Source organism: Neophocaena asiaeorientalis, unplaced genomic scaffold (assembly GCF_003031525.2).
Source record: "Neophocaena asiaeorientalis asiaeorientalis breed wild unplaced genomic scaffold, Neophocaena_asiaeorientalis_V1.1 scaffold90, whole genome shotgun sequence".
In the NCBI taxonomy this organism is placed as follows: Eukaryota; Metazoa; Chordata; class Mammalia; order Artiodactyla; family Phocoenidae; genus Neophocaena; species Neophocaena asiaeorientalis.
The window spans coordinates 896,934-916,653 of NW_020172445.1; the positions used below are offsets into that span (position 1 = coordinate 896,934).

A 19,720-nucleotide genomic window follows, 5' to 3' on the forward strand; every position below is an offset into this window, starting at 1 on the left:
GCTCTCCGGGAAGATCAGGAGCCCCTTACCTCACAGTACACAATGTCTGCTCCATAGTCCAGGGCCAGCAGCCGCATTGGGAGAGTCCCTACCCGAACCATAGGGGCTAAGATGAGTTTGTTGTGGTAGCACAGAGAGAGGCTGTTCACAATCATTCCTGAAGAAAGAGAGTCAGAAATTCAAATGGAGAAAATCTCTTCTGTTATCCAGAGAAGGCTTTCCTTCTTCTTTCCAACACATAATATTTGGTTTTCCTTTTCTTGTATCATAAAAATAATGCATGCTCATTTATGCATCCAACAAATATTTATTAAGTGTCTACTCTGTACCAGTCACTGTCCTAGTCTTTGGGGATACATTAGAGAAGAAAACAGACAAAGATTCCTACTCTGCTAGAGCTTTCATTCCAGTGGGGAAAAAGGCAAAAACAATAAGCATAATAAATAAATTACATAGTATGATGGAAAATTGATAGTGCTATAGAGTAAAAAAAAGCAGGGAGAAAGGAGATTGAAAATTGCAGATGGGTTAAAATTTTTTTCCAGTTTCATTGAGATAAAATTAACATATGATATTGTATTAGTTTAAGCTGTAAAACATAAAGATTTCACATATGTATATATCACCAAATGATTACCACAATAAGTTTAGACAATATCTATCACCTCACATAATTTTTTTCTCATCATGAGAACCTTTAAGATCTACTCTCTTTGCAACTTTCAGGATACAATACAGTATTACTGGGACTTCCGCGGTGGCACAGTGGTTAAGAATCTGCCTGCCAGTGCAGGGAACACGGGTTCGATCCCTAGTCTGGGAAGATCCCACATGCCGCGGAGCAACTAAGCCCGTGCGCCACAACTACTGAGCCTGCGCTCTAGAGCCCGCGAGCCACAACTACTGAGCATACGTGCCGCAACTACTGAAACCTGCGCACCTAGAGCTGGTGCTCTGCAACAAGAGAAGCCACCACAATGAGAAGCCTGTGCACCGCAACGAAGAGGAGCCCCTGCTCACCGCAACTAGAGAAAGCCCACGTGCAGCAACGAAGACCCAACACAGCCAAAAATAAACAAATAAATAAATAAATAAAATTTAAAAAGAAACAATACAGTATTGTTAACCATAGTTGCCATGCTGTACATTACATTCCAGAATGTATTTGTCTTGTAACTGGAAGTTTGTATCCTCTGACCACCTTCACCCATTTCCCCCCAACCTCATCCCCATAGGTTAATATTTTAAATAGAGAAGCCCAGATAAGCTTCAATGAGAAGATGACATCTGAGCAGAGATTTGAGTTAGCCAAGTTGGTATCTAGTGGAAGAGTGCACAGGAGAAGAAAGGGCCAGTGCAAAGACCCTGGGGCAGGAGCTTGTCTGGTGTGTTAGAAGAACAGGAAGGAGGCCACTGTGGTTGCAGCACAGAAAGGAGAAGAGAGTAATGGAAGTCAGATACACAATGGATGGAGAGCAGTAAGCAGATAGGACACAGTGGTCAGACCCCGAATGGCCTTGTAGGACGCTCTGCGGGCTTTGTTAGCTCTTCACGATAGGAGCCAGTGAAGGGTTTTAAGGAGAGGAGTGGCATGACTGATCACATTCCCCATTGTCACGGTGACTGCTGTATGAAAAACAGACTGTGGGGGCCACGGTAGACACAGGCAGATCAGTTAGAAGGCTCTTCACTCACCGATGTCAGAGATGATGGTGGCTCAGGACAGAGAGATAGCAGGGGAGGTGGTGCGAAGTGGTCACATTCTAAAAATATTTTAAAGGTAGAGCAACAGGAGTAAATCGAAGAAAATCAAAATCCCATGTCCCAGAGATAACTGTTAATTTATTTATTCTAAGCAAACATGGTCCCCTCTAAAAACCACAAAGCTTGCTAACTAACTTTTTACTCCTCAGCCTACTCCGGCCTGGCCTCCCCCTCTGCCACTCTCCCCAAACTGCTCTGATTAAAGTCACCAATTACCTCGAAGTTGCTCAATCTACGAGACACTGACCTGTCCTCAATCTTGTTTTGCTAGCAGCACATGGCATGGTTGAGCCTCCCCTCTTCCTTGATCTCTCTCCTCCCTGGGTTCGTCGACCACACACTCTCCCAGTTTTTCTCTCTACCCCCGCTTTTCAGTCTCTTTTGCTGGTTTCACCTCCTCCCCTCACAGGTTGAGGTTGCTCCTTAGTCGTGGGCCCTCTTCCCTTCTAATTTCACACATCCTCCCTCACAAATTTATTCACTCCCATGGTTTAAAATAGTGGCCATGATCATCTCCAAAGGCATCCCAACCTCACACCAACTGCTCAAAACACATCCCCACTGGGATGTCTTAAGGGCATCTTCTACTCAACATGTAGAAAACAAAGCCTTGATCTTCCCTCCTAAGCCTTGTCCTCTGTCTCCAATTATTTATTCAACAGACACTTACTGAGCCCCTAAGATATGTCAAGCACTGGTAGGCACTAGAGATAAAATGATGAAAGGGATACTTACAAATATGTTATAGAAAGGGAACTTACAAATATGTGTGAAATTAAAACTGTGTATGGTGCTATGAAGGAGCAGTTACACAAGGCTGTGGGAGTCTATGTCAGCAGGAAAGAGACTCATGGGGGTTGAGGAGGGCCTCCCTTAAGAAATAATCTCTGGGGACTTCCCTGGTGGCACAGTGGTTCAGAACCTGCCTGCCAGCACTATTTACAATAGCCAGGACATGGAAGCGACCTAAGTACAACGAAGACCCAACGCAACCAAAAATTAATTAATTAATCAATTAATTAAAACTTATATTAAAAAAAGAAAGAAAAAATCTCTGCTGGGAATTCCCCGGTGGTCCAGTGGTTAGGACCCTGTGCCTCCAGTTCAGGGGGCCTGGGTTCAATCCCTGGTTGGGGAACTAAGATCCTGCAAGCTGGCGTCACAGCCCAAATAAAAATGAAATAAAATAAAATATAATAAAAGAAAACAAGAAAGAATCTCTGATTCAAGGTCTAAAGGGTGAGAAGGTGTTTATCAGGTCAATATGTGGGGAGAAAATTTTTCCCATTTCAGTAAGTAGCACCTCCATTTACCCAATTACACATCCTTAACCCACATTCCCCACATCCAATTCATCACTATCTCCTATTCACCTCCAAGCCACCACTAACCTTCCAAATATGACTCTAACCTGCCTGCTTTACTCCATCTGCAAGGCCACCACTGTGCACAAAGCCAGTCTCCTAATGAGTCTCCCCAAATCTACTCCTGCCCCCTCCTATCCATTCTCTTACAATAGTCAGTATGGTGTCTGAAAAAGGCATCTCTGCTAACACCACTTCTCTGTTTATACCCTGCAATGCCTTCCCACCAAGTTTAGGATAAATCCCAAACAGATGATGGACTGGAGGTTGAAAGACAAGAAGGAGGTAGGGTGTTAGGTTAGAAAGAGGGATAAAGGGTCCAGGCAAACAGCGAAAAGGGCTGAAAAGAAAATGATCAGCACTTGTACAACAGTCCTGATGCAGGCAGGAAAATGCAGGAATAGTGAAGGAATACCAATAGCCACTTTTTATTTCTGCAATGCCTTTGCAATTCCCAAAGTGCTTCATTTATAACTGTGATTCTCAAACCTAGCTGTACATTAGAATCATCTGGAGAGATTTTAAAAACTACCAATGGCCAGGCCTCACCCCAAGCCAATTAAATCAGAATATACAGTTCACTAGGGCAGGAATTTTGTCTGTTTTGTTCACTGTCCATATGAAAAGTACCTGGCACATATATGGTGCTCAGAAAATATTTACTAAATGAATAAATGAATGAAGGAATGTACCACTATCACCTGAGATCCAAGGAAGAATTCTTCTCAAACCTTAGGGAGTAAGCAGGCAACGTCAGTTACCATGGCAGCCCTGGGAAAAACATTACCGAGTGACACTAACACTGCCAGGAGCCTACATTTGTTTCCACAATAAGTAAACCTTTCTCATTTCTAAAGTCCTATACTGTGAAATATGCATCTCAGTAACAACTAGAGGTTACTCAATGTCTGCTGTGAGCAGGAGGAAAAGAGAAGGGCCTTACACAGTAACTAAAGCAATGACAAGAAGAAACTAGGGGCCATTGGCAGAGACAGGCTCAGACAGGCTCCAATCCCTATGACATTCTGAGGTGATCACATTGTAAGGGCTCGAGCATGAGAAAGCAGCCACTAACCAGCTACCCTGTCTCAAATATTTGGAGAAAGTCAATGCAAATACATACCTATGTATTATTCTTTTCTGATAATTCTTTCAGTGTATCCCTTCTGGCTTTGTGCAAAGCGATTCTTTGTTTTGTACCTGAAAAATGAGTGGCACATGTAAACAGATGAAACATGTCAGAGCAGACATCCAAGGAGCTCTTCAGCTAATGAATGAGGAGCTCCGAGTTCTGGGAAAGAATCGTAAAAGTAGTGTAGAATCACAATATCTTAGAGCATCCTTTATATCAACTCCCCTCTATCATATCACCAATCAGTGGTCATCAGCCTATACATGAACTTTGCAGTGACAGAAAACCCAGCACTCTCTAGACAGATCTAGGCATTTCTAGTTGCTACAGCAGTCTATATCAAATTCAGAATCTGACTCCCTGTCAAGCATCAGTCCCAGTCTGCCTTCTGGAATGGTACACCCCATGGCACACGTCATCTCTTTTCCATCTGGCACATTTCCCAAACACATGAGGACAATTTTGTTCTTCCTAAAGTTCTCTTCTCCCACGTCACCCTCCTAAATCACTCCTTCCTGTGTTTACAACTTTCAGGAGCCCCCAAGGTTTTCTCATCCCAAGGACATGACAACCACGGCATCAGTGTGCCTGCTACAGATTCTGGGAAAGGGGCAGGGCCACACAAGAGTCTGCTAAATGTGACTGACCACCTGAAGTGAGAGTACATGTGACAACCTCAGCCTCTCTTCAGTCTTCAGCCTCTATCCAAGGTTTCTCCATAGCACACTATTGACATTTGGGGCCAGATAATTCTTTGGGGTGGTGGGGAGGGCTGTCCTATGCCTTGTACGATATGTAGTAGCATCCTGGCCTCTACCCACTAGAGGCCAGCAGCACCCCACCCCACCCCCCGGATGTGACAAAGAAAAATGTCTCCAGCCATTGTCAAATGGCCTGGGGGGAGGGGGAGGGCAAAATCACCCTCACGCAAGAGCCACTGCTCTATCCAATGACTCCGTTCACCCATGAGTACTCAAAACTCTCTCCTCGGCTGGCTTAACAGGTAACTCTCCAGAAAGTCTATCGTGTATCAAAATGCTATTTGAAATTTAATAGTATTTATCTCTGTAACGGTATCTAATGAAAGTAAAACTCTTTATCCAGATGTTAAGAACTTCCCAGGTGGTTAATCCACATTTACCTTATCTCCTACCCCAGGCACTGGAAATTACAGAAATGATCTGACACCCATTTTCGGGATCCGTTCAAGAAGTACCAGTAGTGTAAGGCTTTTGGGCAACCTGAACAACTGAATTCAAGTAAAATATTCTGCCTGACCGTGGTTTTGTGAGACAAGCCACAAATCTGTAGCAGGACCCTCCTCGCTGCTATTTACGGAACTGAGGTATCTGACTGGAAAGCCGGTGGAGGTGAACTAGCCAAGAAAGCAGTGGGTTCAGGATGAGAAGCTGGAAAGGGTGACAAGGGAGGGGAAAATGACCCTCAGCTGAAAAGAGAGGGGAAAAGTACCAAGCGATGAGTTCTCTGGACTGAAGAGAAGATACGCTGAAGGCCATCAGCTTGCCCTCGGGGCCCTCAGCTCTCTGGGGAGCTCTAAGGGAAGGGTGAGCCTGGATCTACGACTCCGGACTCCTGGTCTCGGCCCCCAGGCCTGACCATTCACTCAGACTCTCAATAAATACTTGTAAAGTTACAGGGGGAGACCCGAACTGTCCAAGCCATGGCAGGGGCTGTGAGGGCGACAAATGAGCGTTGCAGGGATTGGACATCGTATCGCCACAAGCCCTCCGCCCTCCTGGTTCGTAATGCCAGGGCCCCATCGCCGCGTATCGCCGGACCCCGGTCCTGCCTCCATCGCGCACCCTTCCCCAAGGTTGGCCGGGGCCTGGAGTCACCATCCCCTGTTCGGACCTACAGACCTCGCCGCTGCTGAGCTCTACAGATCCCGCTCCTTCCACACAGTTCGCCAATTCCGCGGGCCCTACTGAGCCGCGCCAGCCACCGTCCGCGAGGCCTTGGCGCGCCAGTGACGTCACTGTCGTGCGCCTCTCCCGCACGGAGGGGAATATGGCTCTAGCGCGGCGGACGCGGCTATTGTCGCTCGTGGCTCGGTTGCTTCTGGCGCCTCGCCGGACCCTGACGGTCCGCGGTCCCAACGAGCCCCTGCCCGTGGTGCGCATTCCGCGGGCTCTACAGCGGCGGCAGGAAGAGCGGCAGAGCGGGCAGCGGAGCCCCCCGCGGCCGGTGCTGGTGCGACCTGGGTCGCTGCTGATCTCAGCGCGGCGACCGGAGTTGAACCAGCCGGCTCGCCTCACGCTGGGCCCTTGGGAGCTCGCGCCACTCGCTTCGCGCGGCTGGAAAAATCGGCGCGCCCACGGGGACCATTTCTCCATCGAGCGCGCGCAACATGAGGCTCCAGCGCTGCGGAACCTCTCGCCCAAGGGCAGCTTCACCGATCTGGGTCTGGAGCGCCGCGTTCTGAGCGCACTACAAGAGGCTGCTCCCGAAGTTGTTCGGCCCACAACCGTGCAGTCGAGTACCATTCCCCCACTCCTCCGCGGTCGCCACATCCTCTGCGCCGCAGAAACCGGCAGTGGCAAAACTCTCGGATACTTACTACCTCTCCTTCAACGGCTCTTGGGCCAGCCAAGCCTGGACCCTTGTCGTATCCCTGCGCCTCGAGGCCTGGTTCTTGTGCCTTCTCGAGAATTAGCAGAACAGGTGCGGGCCGTGGCCCAGCCTTTGGGCAGCTCCTTGGGCCTCCAGGTGCGGGAGTTAGGGGGAGGCCATGGCATGAGAAGGATCAGGCTGCAACTGTCCAAACATCCTCCAGCAGATATACTAGTGGCCACTCCGGGGGCTCTGTGGAAGGCCCTGAAAACTCAACTGATCAGCCTGGAGCAGCTCTCCTTCTTGGTGTTGGATGAGGCAGACACGCTGTTGGATGAAAGCTTCCTGGAACTGGTGGATTACATCTTGGAGGGGAGCCATATAGCAGAAGGCCCAGCTGACTTAAAAGACCCCTTCAATCCCAAAGCTCAGTTAGTGCTGGTGGGGGCCACATTTCCCGAAGGTGTAGGCCAGCTGCTGAGTAAAGTTGCCAGCTTAGACTCTCTAACCACTGTTACCAGTGACAAGCTCCACTGCATCATGCCTCATGTCAGACAGACATTCATGAGACTGAAGGGAACAGAGAAGGTGACTGGGTTGGTGCCGATCCTCAAGCAGCGTGACAGAGCATATAGGACTGGCCCCGCAGGAAGTGTTCTGGTGTTCTGTAATTGCTCCAGCACTGTGAACTGGCTGGGGTATATTCTGGATGACCACAAAATCCAACACTTAAGACTGCAGGGACAGATGCCAGCCTCAATGAGAGCAGGCATCTTCCAGTCCTTCCAGAAGGGCTCCCGAGACATACTTCTCTGCACAGACATCGCCTCTCGGGGCCTGGACAGCACCCAGGTGGAGCTAGTCATCAATTATGATTTCCCTCTCACCCTGCAAGACTACATCCACAGAGCAGGGAGGGTGGGCCGGGTGGGGAGCGAAGTGCCAGGCACTGTCGTCAGCTTTGTGACCCATCCCTGGGATGTGAGCCTGGTTCAGAAGATTGAGCTGGCAGCTCGCCGGAGGAGAAGCCTTCCAGGACTAGGTCCTCAGTGAGACAGCCTTTGCACCAGCAAACCTTATTGCAGCAGGCTTATATATGATGCCATAACAGGGACCTTTCCCTCTGTGCTGGATGGCTGAGCACACTTGTCAGTAGGGTGCTCTGGGCTGCCTAGTCACCTTCTGAAGGCCCGGGCTGCTGTCTGCCTTCAAAAGGTAAGCTGCTGGCCAACACTGGAGGGTGAACTACTAAGCATGGCTCTCTGTAGTCTTTCACATGAAGAATAAAGTCGATCTTGGCTCTGTATTGTGTCATGATTTCTTACAGTAAGCAGTGTTTCTATGGGTGTCCCTTAATAACAGTTTCCACTGGAGCACAATTCACTAGACTCTGAGAAGATTCACACTCCAAACTACCACACTTAGGACGAAGGCTCTTTCAATTGATGTTTTAGTTTAAATTTTATTTCCTGCCCCCAAACATCCATTAAGCCCCCAGGAGAAGGAAAAGGGGATGTGACTAGCAATAGAGAAACTTTCTTCACAACAATGGCCATGGCAAGCTTAGGCACTTTTGGTGAAATCTCTCTGGGAAGTACTGGCAGAGGAATAAAAGGCAAACTGACACAGAAGTATTGCTTGGTGTGCATTTCCAGGCTCTGCCTTCTTTCTCATCTCTTGGTGGCAGGCGGAGGAAGAGGAGAAAAGGTTAAACTTTTTTACAAACCGGCAGAATAAGCTTATAACATCCTCTCACTATCTCTGCATAGGTTCTAGTCTCTGCAGCACTACATAAGCTTTGCCCAAAGTAATGAACAGTTAAAAATCAAATGTAATACTTCACCAAACAACTTAAAAATGCTTGCGCACTGTAAAGGATTAAGTTGCAGAGAACACAAATGGACCCAGAGCAACTTTTGCCAAAAGAGAATATTGTGCTAAAGGTACAGCCGTAGCTCTTTTCCATATGAAGAAACAGTCAGAAGGGTAAAAGAACTTGGTCAAAATCACACAAGTAAGTAGGACAGAATCTGGTCTGTCTGTCCTAAGGGTTGTGTTCTTTAACCACCAGGCTAGCTTTTATCAAATCTGACTCATGCATAGAATAACTATACACCTCTGTTTGCCTTGAATATTCCCTGTTTATATGTATGCCTGCTGCAGTTTTTAATATTGCCCACTTTGACTCCCAAGAGCAACCGAGAATACACAATAATTTGGTCACTCTATCCATGGACCACTGTGGTGGGACTGCCCAGGAAGCTTATTAAAAGTGCAGCTTCCTGAGCCCTACTCCAGATCTAGGTAAGTTTTCTGAGGGTTGGCTCAAGAATCTAGGTACAAGTCTTTTTAAGTGCTTTTGTGGAACCCCCCAGGTGAGTCTCTCTCGTAAGTTAATAAAGGCCTGACTTCGTCTGTCCTAACGTGCACCCGCTGATTCAAGCAGTTTAGGAATAGAAGGTGCTGTGGTTCTCCACCAGGGTGGCCCGACCTCTAAAATGGTAGTCCAAGCAGTCTCTACCTCCTGGGCACATCACCTCTGCAACAGCCCCATTAAACGAATGTCCCATCTTTGCTTTTTCAAGGTCGGCAACAGAGAGTCCCCTCCTAAAGAAGGTTCTCTCTCATTGCCACACTATCAAAGGCTGCCCCAAATGTGGTTCCTTCCTGTGGGCCTGATCAGGCTAAGGGCAGAGTTGTCTCTTTCCTTCTCTGAGTCGGACCAAATCGTCTTAGTCACACCTCTTCACACTGTTGACCATGTTTTTCACGGGGGCTGCTGCTGAGCTTTTATCTCATCCTTTCATGGTGGAGAGAGAAAGGATTCTAATGATTTTTACTTCTAGGGGAGAGGGGAGTGTAATGATTATGTTGTCATTTTGTATTATGTCCTTTTGTCATGAATTTGTTTTCAATTTCATGTTAAAATGGGCCCATCATTCCCACTTTGTGAGGTCATTCAGCACCCTCATTTTGCACCTTTAACATCTCTCTCAGTATCACTTGGAAATGTTTGAAATGGCATGAGCTTGTCCTCACATTCCTATCAGCCGTAAATCCGGAGCCCCGACATGAACCTAACCACTGAGCAGAACACCTCTCCACTACCTGTGTAACACTGGGTAGGCCCCTTAACCTCTTGGTTTTTTTAAGTCCTCAGTTGTAAAAATGTGAGGGTGCTATGAATTTATATTTGGGGCAGGACAAGGTCGAGAAGAGTGTGTCTTTGCTTTTTTTTTTTTTTGGGGTACGCGGGCCTCTCACTGTGGTCGCCTCTCCCGTTGCGGAGCACAGGCTCTGGACGCGCAGGCTCAGCAGCCATGGCTCACGGGCCCAGCTGCTCCACGGCATGTGGGATCTTGCCGGACCGGGCCACAAACCCGTGACCCCCGCATCGGCAGGCGGACTCTCAACCACTGCGCCACCAGGGAAGCCCTGTGTCTTTGCTTTTATTCTTCCAAACTGGGATGTCTTCCCTCTCTTCCCCATGGGTCCAAATCTCACTTGTCCTTCAGGCCCACTGCCAAGGAGCCTTCCCTGATTCCCCAGGCCACACAAATCTCTGCCTCTTAGGGTCAGTGCCATACAACCTAGCTGTCTCTTACATTAATCTTGCCTCTCAAGCCAATCTCAGAATGTGGGTCTCTCTTGCCCTCCTGGGGATCCTGGGGCTGTGCCAGCCCACTGGCACGCCCCACATGGAGTGTCTACTAGACTAGGGCATGGGTGGGGAGGCCCAGGTGTGAGAGGCCAGGCAGAGTACCTCTGCCTCTACCCTGTTCTCCTCCACAAAACTGCCCCTCCTCCTGAAGCCTGCCCCCCAAGTCACAGGTTCCTTATTATGACCTCACTGGGTAGTGATGACCTCACAGAACTTCTCACAGTTTCCATGGCAGGGTAACTATGCAAAAGTGCTGCCCTCAGAGAAACTTCCCTACCAGTTCTCCACCAGATACCAATCTCTTTGGTTGTCTGAGAGAGAATGTCTGACTGCATCGTCTATACTTACTCTGACCTGTGCTCTGTTCCCTGGGTGGGCAGTGCAGCAGGTACACCCAGACCGGGCATCTCTACAAGCAATATGGTGTACACACAACCCCACCTGGCTGGCACATGTTGCCGTGGGTCTTGCCCACCACATACACCTGAGCACTTTCACAGATGTAAGTAATACCAGTGACCTGGGACACCTTCAGGGACCCACAGTGATCACTGCTGAGGACAAGTGAAAGGTCATCCCTGGACAAGTGCGCAGGACGGTTCTGATCTTTATAAATGTAGCCTTCCCCTTTGGGCTACAGGATGCTTCCATTCAGACCCTTTCCCGATTGGCCTCTTAGCAAAAGACAAGTGCATTTTTGTTGGCAAATGGTAAATGGAGCAGTTTGAGGAAGAGGGCCACTCTTGAACTGCCCCTTCAAACCCAGGCACCTCTGTGCTGTCATGTAGACATCTATATCAGTCCCCTCAGACACATCCCATACTCAGCTGCTGAGTACTAGGGGAGAAGGTGGTGCCATATTGATGGGAAGACCGGAAGAACCAAGGGGGGTGATGAAGTACTAATGAGACTGGAGGGCCGAGGAGATGGTGTCCCAGGAGGCTGGGTTGATGTGAGCCTAGACTTGGTACCCAGAACCCGGTTCTGAGTGTCCTGATCACTCTGCCTCAGCATTTGGCCTTGTACTAATCTACATAAAAGTATCAGAGGGCTAGAGTTCAGTGTGGTTGAAACAGGAAGTATAAATGGGGCCCAAGAGGGGTTGCCAAGGTGGGTGGGGTTCTTAAGCAATTTATATTAGATTATTTTTTTCCAAAACTTGAAAGACATTTCCATTAAAGCCTCAGAAGTGACAGACTGCAAGAAATGTTTTCTCTGTTGTGGAAGGGAGAGATGGAGAGGATCATGATTGCAATTACTTTCAGGTTCTACTGTTTCCCCTGGAAACGGTGGAGAGACGTCCTCATCTGCTGCAGCTGTAGGCTCTAGGAATTGCTTTTGCAGCCAGTGTCCCTTCTCTAGGGACTCATAGAGGTGATGGGCCAAGCCTGTATTTTGGATGTCAAGTAGATTAAAGGTCTTCAGCCAGAAGACCGTGTACAGCAGAAGTGACTGATCAGTTCTGATTTTCTTTGCAGCAGCAGTGGCTCCCATTTCTCCTCCTACACCTGGTCACTACCATGTCCTCTGCCGAGGGTGTGGAGAAACGCAGTTGCGCTGGCACGGGGAGACATACTCCCTAGTTGGTGGCGACCGGGTCTACGGGGATGTTCCTTTGGCCTTGCCAGCAAAGGTGGAAGCAGAGAAGCCAGTCCCTAGACGTGCTCCCAAGAGAAAGCACGCTCCGGAAGAGTCAGACAAAGATCTTGGTTGCTCCAGACCCAAAATCCATCGATTGTAGCATGGTGCCCGGAGGCGGACTCCACAGAATCTTTCTGGCTGAGCCATTCTGAAGAGAGGGCAATGGTTTAACTGCCTAAGGCAGCGAATGCCTCTTCCTGCAGTGACCCCCGCCCCCCCCGCCCCGCTACTGCCCACTGCCACAGATTAGAACCTGCGTCATTCTCTCTGAGCCTTCCTCAGCCAGGAGCCTCCTTCCACACTAAATGGCCATAAGCAGGGAGCCTCAGAAACTGAGTTTTGAATGAGAATCTGCCCTGAACATCCCAGGGCTGAAGCTGGCCTGGAAGAAAACCTGACGTTCCTCTGCTCAATCCTCAGGGGCCCCTTTGTGAGCTGAAGAAAGAAAAGTCTACACTCTGCGAGCCGAGGAGGATGCAGGAGCACAGACAGGGTGCAGAGAAGCCTTAGCAGTCTACCACATGGGCTCCTGCCCTGAGCCATTGTCAGCGGCCACCACCACAAACCAGGGGGGAGCTGGGCTTTTTGAAACTGAAAGCAGCAATCTGTGGCTTCCTAAAGAACCTCCTGCCTGGGGTCTCAGGAGGCAGGACAGAGAGACCCAGGAAGACCTGCTCCCTGAAGCAAGAACAGGATGGAGAGTCAAGCAGCATGCACCCTGCCCCGAGGTTCACATGCTCCTTTATTGCCAGCCCTTTCTGTCCCCAGTGGGGTCACTTACTGCTCAATAAACCTTGAGGTTTCTGGGGAAGCTACAGCCACAAGGGCCACGAGATAAGGCAAGTGTAGCAGCAGAACCCAGGTGCCAGGTCTTTCCTCAGAATCTATACTTCTCCACGAGGCCGGGCCTTCCACACTGAGGTAGGAGGGATCCTGGCCAGAAGGTCAGCCAACAGCTCTGGGAGGAAGGTTGCTGTGGTGGGGGCTCTGCTGCCATGGAAATGACTTCATTTCCTTCCACTCAAATAGCCTGCCGACTGGGTTCCTGCTCTGTTGAGTAAAAGGGTCGCTGACTCTCCCCAGAAGGTTGTTCAGTTCACATCCCAAAAGTCCCTCTATTCAGGCCCTGGGGAGGTGTAGCAACTCCTGAGGGTGCTCTTTCCTGAGGCTGGCTGACAGAAGTGGGGGAGGTTCCTGATAGTTCCCAGGTGCTGGTTGGAAGTCCCCAGAGAATGGTCATGCAGTTTGGGGAGTCGAGTAGGTAGAGAGAGAAGGTCGGGGGCAGAGGGCCCCTTCCTGAATCCAGAGCTCACAAGGTTACCCCCGCCCCATTTCCAGAAACTATCTCTTCCCCCACACCAGCTGCCATGGCCCAGTACCGGGAAACCGGGAGCCTAGAGCACCTGTGGCCACAGAGACACTCACACGCAGCCCTGGGGGTGGGCGGGGCCGGCTGCAGGCAGATGGGGATGACGTGTGCTCCCGGGAGGCCTCGGGCTGAAGGTGGCCCTCTGAGAGAAGCACCCCAGCTTGGACAGGAAGGTTAGAGGCGGGGGAGAGCAACCTAGGGCACCCCCTCGGAGCAGTGGGAGTGTCAGACACACAGCCCGGGCGCTACCCATCTGTGCCTCTGCAGGGGCTCCTAAAGCGCACTGCCCCTACCTCTGGCCAAGGGACTGGACAGTTCCTTAGGTCTCTGGGGTCTTCATCAGTTGTACTCTTGTTCCTCTCTCATTCTCCACACCAGGGGAAAGGAGTCCCCACAGGTTCTCAAGGAGACTGGGAGGCAGGGTGAATCTTGGGTGGGAAATGGCCCAAACAGGGGGCTCTGGGGTCCACTCCAAATCTGAAGTCCAGTCTAGAGCCAGCTGGGATCACTTCAGATCAAACCTCAGGGCCCTCTAGTTGGTACTCTCGGTGCCAGGCCATGAAGGAACTGGCCTGTTTGGCCTACAGGCTGCAAAAAGGGGAATCAACAGAGGCCAGTCATCACCCCCACCCCTGCCCTGGAAGCCCCACACTGCTGACTTTCCATTCTTCAGATCACTTCGACCACATCAGGGCAGTCATTGGATGCAAGTTCATCGGGATTGGCAGAGATTATGACGGGGCTGGCCAGTGAGTGCTTCCCCGTGGCTTGTCTCGGGCTGGCTGGGCAGCAGTGGGGCTTTCACAGCCACTGTGCCTACCACACTGTGGTCCTCATGGCCTTGACCATAGCCTCAGGTGTGCTGGCCCAACTGGTATCTCCCCTCCCCCAGGGTCTGCTTCCTGGGCTCTCCTGTCTGTTTGGCCCTACTCTAGGTCATCATATTTGTCTCAAACACCACAGAGAGTTCATCTGCCCAGCATCTGCGCCCATCCAGTGCCAGCAGACCCACGGCCTCTGAGCAGACTCTTAGCAAGGTCTGCGCTGGTCTTACCATCTTCTCTGCCTGCAGTTGGGCCTGTGCATGCAGGGGGGGTCAACCCAGTTCTTAAAAAGCTTTTCTTCTCTTTATAAAAGGAGGCAAAAATTGCATTCAGTGAAAGGCATAGATCTTAACAGTACAATTCGATGACTTTTGGTGAATAGTCGAGGTGCTTTTGGGGGCCTTCCTCTGAAGGATGAAGAGCAGGAGTGAATCATTTACTCTCTCCAAGTCTCCATTTTCCACATCTGACCAGGGCTGCGGTTCAGTGGACCCTGGACACATAGGGCTTCGGTTCTGACTCAGGACTAGGGAACAGGTCTGAGGCCCAATAGCTGGCTGGCTGGTGGCCACTTAGGTTCCCACGGGCTGGAGGACGTGTCCATATACCCGGTACTGATAGAGGAGTTGCTGGGGCATGGCTGGAGTGAGGAAGAGCTCTGGGGTGTGCTTTGAGGAAACGTGTGGCAGGTCTTCAGACAGGTGGAACAGGTATGCTGGGCTGGGCAAGAGTAGCTCTGAGCAGGTGGTCTGAGCAGGTGTATGCGGGGGTGCTGTGAGAGGTGCTGCCCACTGACTGCCACCTCCAGGTACAGGAGGAGAACGAGGGACAGAGTCCCTTGGAGGATGAGTTCCCAGATGAGCAGCTGGGCAGCTCTTGCCGCTCCGTCCTCCCATGTCTGCATCAGAGAGAGGATCTGGCTCCAGACCAGAAACTAACCAGAGCTGCGGTTCATGGGAATCCCATTTTGTCACCTAAGTGGTCATTCTCAAAATCTTGCCCCCACATGGGCCCAGGCCCCACAGTTATTATTGCTGCCTTCCCAGTCCTCATTATTTGGCTTTGGTGATCCAGTTAATCCTGCCAGATGTCACTTTCGCAGCCACAGATACCCCACAAAGTTTCCTTGCATGCGAGCACAAACATTTCGTGAAAATAAATGCTTTAGAAATGGAATCAGCGTGAGTGTCCCTCTCCATGGTGGGGTCTGTGGTGCAGGCTCCCAATACTGGGGTTTGGTGGGGGACCCTGCAGTTTAGACACCGGATACTCAAGGAAGACCTGTTGGCAGTGGCCTGAGGAAACACAGGTGGCTTGGCTCAGCACTGGAAGAAGACAGTGGGTGGCTCGGTTCCCTCTGTGTAGCTCACCTCAATCCAGATCCTGACCCACTGAGTACCACCTGGGGATCTTTCAGGGAATGCTGGTTCAGATGCCCAAGAAGAGAACATGCCTAGATCACAAATGATCTTTGTACCTATTTGGACAGAGCCCAGAATCTCAGGCTACTTAATGGGCCATGGACCTCCAATGGCTAGACTGCTCTGGATGTGGGCACACCTCCTCCCCTGTTCCTCAGGGACTTCCTCTCTAATCGGTTCAGGCTACTTAGACAACCACCCCATCTTCCCCCAGTTCATTAATGATAATAGCAACTGCACTAATTATAGCCAAAATTGAGTTAATACACTGAGTTAATAATGAGAGGTAGGGCTTCCCTGGGGGCACAGTGGTTAAGAATCTACCTGCCAATGCAGGGGACACAGGTTCGAGCCCTGGTCCGGGAAGATCCAACATGCCGCGGAGCAACTAAGCCCGTGCGCCACAACTACTGAGCCTGAACTCTAGAGCCAGCATGCCACAACTACAGAGCCCCACGTACCTAGAGCCCGTGCTCTGCAACGGGAGAGGCCGCCGCACTGAGAAGCCCGCGCACTGCTGCGGGAGTGGCCCCCGCTCACCACAGCTAGAGAAAGCCCACGCGCAGCAATGAAGACCCAACGCAGTCAAAAATAAATAAATAAGGGCTTCCCTGGTGGCGCAGTGGTTGAGAGTCTGCCTGCCAATGCAGGGGACATGGGTTCAAGCCCTGGTCTGGGAAGATCCCACGTGCCACGGAGCAGCTGGGCCCGTGAGCTACAAATACTGAGCTCTGCGCGTCTGGAGCCTGTGCTCCGCAGCAAGAGAGGCCGCGACAGTGAGAGGCCCGCGCACCGCGATGAGGAGTGGCCCCCGCTTGCCACAACTAGAGAAAGCCCTCGCACAGAAACAAAGACCCAACACAGCCAAAAATAAATAAATGAATAAATAAATTAAAAATAAATAAATAAATAAATAAGATAAAATAAATAAGTTCATTTAAAACATAATGAGAGGTAATAATAATAAATAACATGATAAAAAAGATAATGAATAAAAGATAATAGTTAATGCTAACAGTCTACACATATCCCATTGGCAGAGCAATTTCATCCCAGCTATATATCCAAGAGGAATGCATACATATGTTCCCCAGTTCCCTAAAAAGGTATATGAAATAATATTTATAGCAGCACTATTCATAATACCACCAAATGCATTTCAAAATCAAACTTAACAGAAAAAAAAATCAAACTTCAAGGAGCCAAAGACCAAAGGTTGTTTTTTGGTTTTGGGGGTTTTTTTTGCCATGCAGTGCGGTTTGTGGGATTTTAGTTTCCCAACCAGGAACTGAACCCTTGCCTTTGGTAAGAAGAATGCGGAGTCCTAACCACTGGACCACCAGGGAATTCCCCCAAAGATTATCTTAAAAGCTGTCATAGGGCTTCCCTGGTGGCGCAGTGGTTGAGAGTCCGCCTGCCGATGCAGGGGACACGGGTTCGTGCCCCGGTCCGGGAGGATCCTACGTGCCGCGGAGAGGTTGGGCCCGTGGGCCATGGCCACTGAGCCTGCGCGTCCGGAGCCTGTGCTCCGCGACGGGAGAGGCCACAACAGTGAGAGGCCCGCGTACGGCAAAAAAAAAAAAAATTAGTGAAGAATGTCACTTGGTCAAGAGAAATTGTCAAACATTCAATCTATCAATAGAAAATGAACTAAGCGAAGAAGCAGGTTTTGAAAATATTATTCATGAGTTTGCTTCCATTAAAGCCAGGGAAATAAAATTATAATTCTGGTTTGAGTGTAAGTAAAATATGGAAACATAAAATAGTGTTGTGAGTTTTAATACACCTACTTTTAAGTTCTTCCATTTTTTTCAACTATTTTAATATTCTGGAAAAACTAACCATTAAAAAATACATATATAATGTGTATAGAAGTACACATTTTTCCTCTTGCCTCAGGGTGCAAGTTGGCTGGTCTCTGAACTGTTACTCAGAAAGTTCTAATAGTGCTTTCTATTTGTTTCACCTGTTCTCTCCTTGCTTGACTTCTTTTGGATGGATTGAGCAGCACTCCGCGATCACCTTAATCCCATTTCAGAGCCTTCCAAGCTGAGCTGATCCAGCTCAGAGTCCAATTAGGGGGAAATGGGAAGAGGTGGAGGTTACTAGAAGATAGAAGCTTATAGAAGGGCCCTGTGTTGCTGGCGCTCAGACCTCTAGGGTATCTAAGGCTCTGCTCAGTCGGTACAGGTGTTCTGAATGGGCATGACAGGGCTGCTCAACGATGGCCAGAAGTTGGAGTTCACAGCCAACTGCCACTGCTTGGAGCCGCACTGACATAAACACAAAAAATGAGGGAGACATTCCTGTTTTCCTCTCCTGTCTTTCCATCTCCCTTTCTCTGGTAACTCCTACTGGCAGAATGTAATAGGAAGCCAGCTGGGTGGCTAGGAAATGTGGTTTCACGCGTTCAAGCCCCAGCCTCACAGAGCAGAGAATAACATAAGGCTGGATCTGCAGTTGAGAGACAATTGTTTGATAACCAGGATTGCTGAGGCCTGATTCACTCTTTCCCCTAGGGTGTGCTGTCTTGTGTTCTAACTCCTCAGGTTTCTTCCTTACTTTTGGGGGACCCTGGATACGAATCTCTATTTCCTTAGCCCCACAAAGTCCCTAGTGGAAGAAACAGCCCAAAGACCTGGCCCACCTCTGAGTTTCCACCCTCCCTGGATCCTTCACAAGTAATTTTTCAGTATCTTGTTAACTCCCTGATGCCTTCAAGAAGATCCTTTTCATATTTTTCCCAACTTTTCTAATGATTGTCAGGAGGACTGTAACTTTGATTTATTTACTTAGTCAACCAGACATTTGAAACTGCGTATGCATTACTGTGATAACGTTTTAAAATTAACTGTAAACATTATGCCCTCTCCTTTTACCTAAGACTAATATAGGAAACAAATGTATACGAAAAGCTTCTGCACTTTTGAGAAACTATCAGCAAAGTCATCATGCATTAGGTTGTTTAATGTCACTTAAATGAAGACCTCCGTGGCAGGTCAGCTCAGATGTATGAGTCACCAGAATATAAACACCTCCGCCCCGCTTTGTCCTTCCTGAGCTGAGGAAGGCAAGCTGGAGGCAACCAGGTCAGACTTTGTCCTTACCCCTGAGGCATGAGAAAGAGGCAGGGGGCAGTGATGGACAGGGGGCAGTGGTCACCAGAGGCCAAGGTCCCTCTGGCGCCGAGAGGGGAGGCCGGCTTGTCAGGGAGTCCAAGAGAGAGGAGACACACACAAATGCAAAAGGCGGGGGACAACTCAGACTAGATTTCAGCCTGTGTTGTTGGCCCCTCTCAGCGTGATGCAGGCCCAGGAGGCTCAGATGCCACCCAACTGCAGTTTTGAAATCAGTTCCCCCTAAACCATAGCTTTTTCTGCAGAAAACAACGAATTATACTGTCCAGGACACTGGCCAGCCGGGAAACCACCTTGTCCTGAAGGAGGAGTTCTGTCTATCCTTAGGAGACTAAGCCTCTCATGCTCTTAGCACCAAGGGCCCTAACTGGACCCTGTCCCCCTACTCTGTGCCTTGGAGACTCTTCCAGCTCTTCCCCCACAGCACAGTCATCCTGCTCAAACCAGACCTTTGCCTAGGCTACTGGCCAATCCAGATGCCCTCTCCACTTCCCTGCAGTATCCAAGCCCCATCCTTTCAAGGCTCAGCTACTGTTCTGGTGCCTTCATGAACCTCTTACCACCATGGCCAGCCTTCACCAGCACTGCCTCCGACTTCCCTCAGCCAGGATGACCATATACAAAAAAAGATGAGACAGGTGCCTCCCTGGTGGCGCAGTGGTTGAGAGTCTGCCTGCCAGTGCAGGGGACACAGGTTCGTGCCCCGGTCCGGGAAGATCCCACATGCCACGGAGCGGCTGGGCCTGTGAGCCATGGCCGCTGAGCCTGCGCGTCCGGAGCCTGTGCTCTGCAAAGGGAGAGGCCGCAGCGGTGAGAGGCCCGCATACCGCAAAAAA

The 19,720-nt window shown here is 49.8% G+C and overlaps 3 protein-coding genes and 1 pseudogene across 8 annotated transcripts in view; 3 read left to right on the forward strand and 1 right to left on the reverse strand.

The window, feature by feature from the left end:
* The window catches only part of DUS2 (dihydrouridine synthase 2), a 40,496-nt gene extending 34,254 nt beyond the window's left edge, over window positions 1–6,242 (reverse strand). The window contains exons 1-4 of one of the 6 annotated variants that reach the window (XM_024733353.1): window positions 6,141–6,242; window positions 4,252–4,328; window positions 1,696–1,763; window positions 30–157 (exon numbers count right to left, since the gene is read on the reverse strand). In XM_024733353.1, the coding sequence (XP_024589121.1) occupies window positions 30–155 (126 nt within the window). In that variant the 5' untranslated portion in view covers window positions 156–157; window positions 1,696–1,763; window positions 4,252–4,328; window positions 6,141–6,242. Of the gene's footprint in view, window positions 1–29; window positions 158–1,695; window positions 1,764–4,251; window positions 4,329–5,730; window positions 6,108–6,132 lie in introns of those variants that run through there. The other 5 variants (XM_024733362.1, XM_024733377.1, XM_024733337.1 and 2 more) reach the window with 5 other exon arrangements.
* On the forward strand, window positions 6,175–8,139 carry DDX28 (DEAD-box helicase 28). The gene has a single exon (XM_024733325.1). The coding sequence runs from the start codon at window positions 6,289–6,291 to the stop codon at window positions 7,882–7,884; it is 1,596 nt and encodes a 531-aa protein (XP_024589093.1). The 5' UTR covers window positions 6,175–6,288; the 3' UTR covers window positions 7,885–8,139.
* Window positions 8,140–10,813: 2,674 nt separating this feature from the next.
* DPEP2NB (DPEP2 neighbor) lies at window positions 10,814–12,233 on the forward strand. Its single transcript, XM_024732536.1, has 2 exons — window positions 10,814–10,880; window positions 11,971–12,233. The coding sequence occupies exons 1-2, from the start codon at window positions 10,814–10,816 to the stop codon at window positions 12,231–12,233; spliced, it is 330 nt and encodes a 109-aa protein (XP_024588304.1).
* Window positions 12,234–13,365: 1,132 nt separating this feature from the next.
* Window positions 13,366–15,395, forward strand: LOC112391381 (dipeptidase 2-like; annotated as a pseudogene).
* The last annotated feature ends 4,325 nt before the right edge of the window (window positions 15,396–19,720 follow it).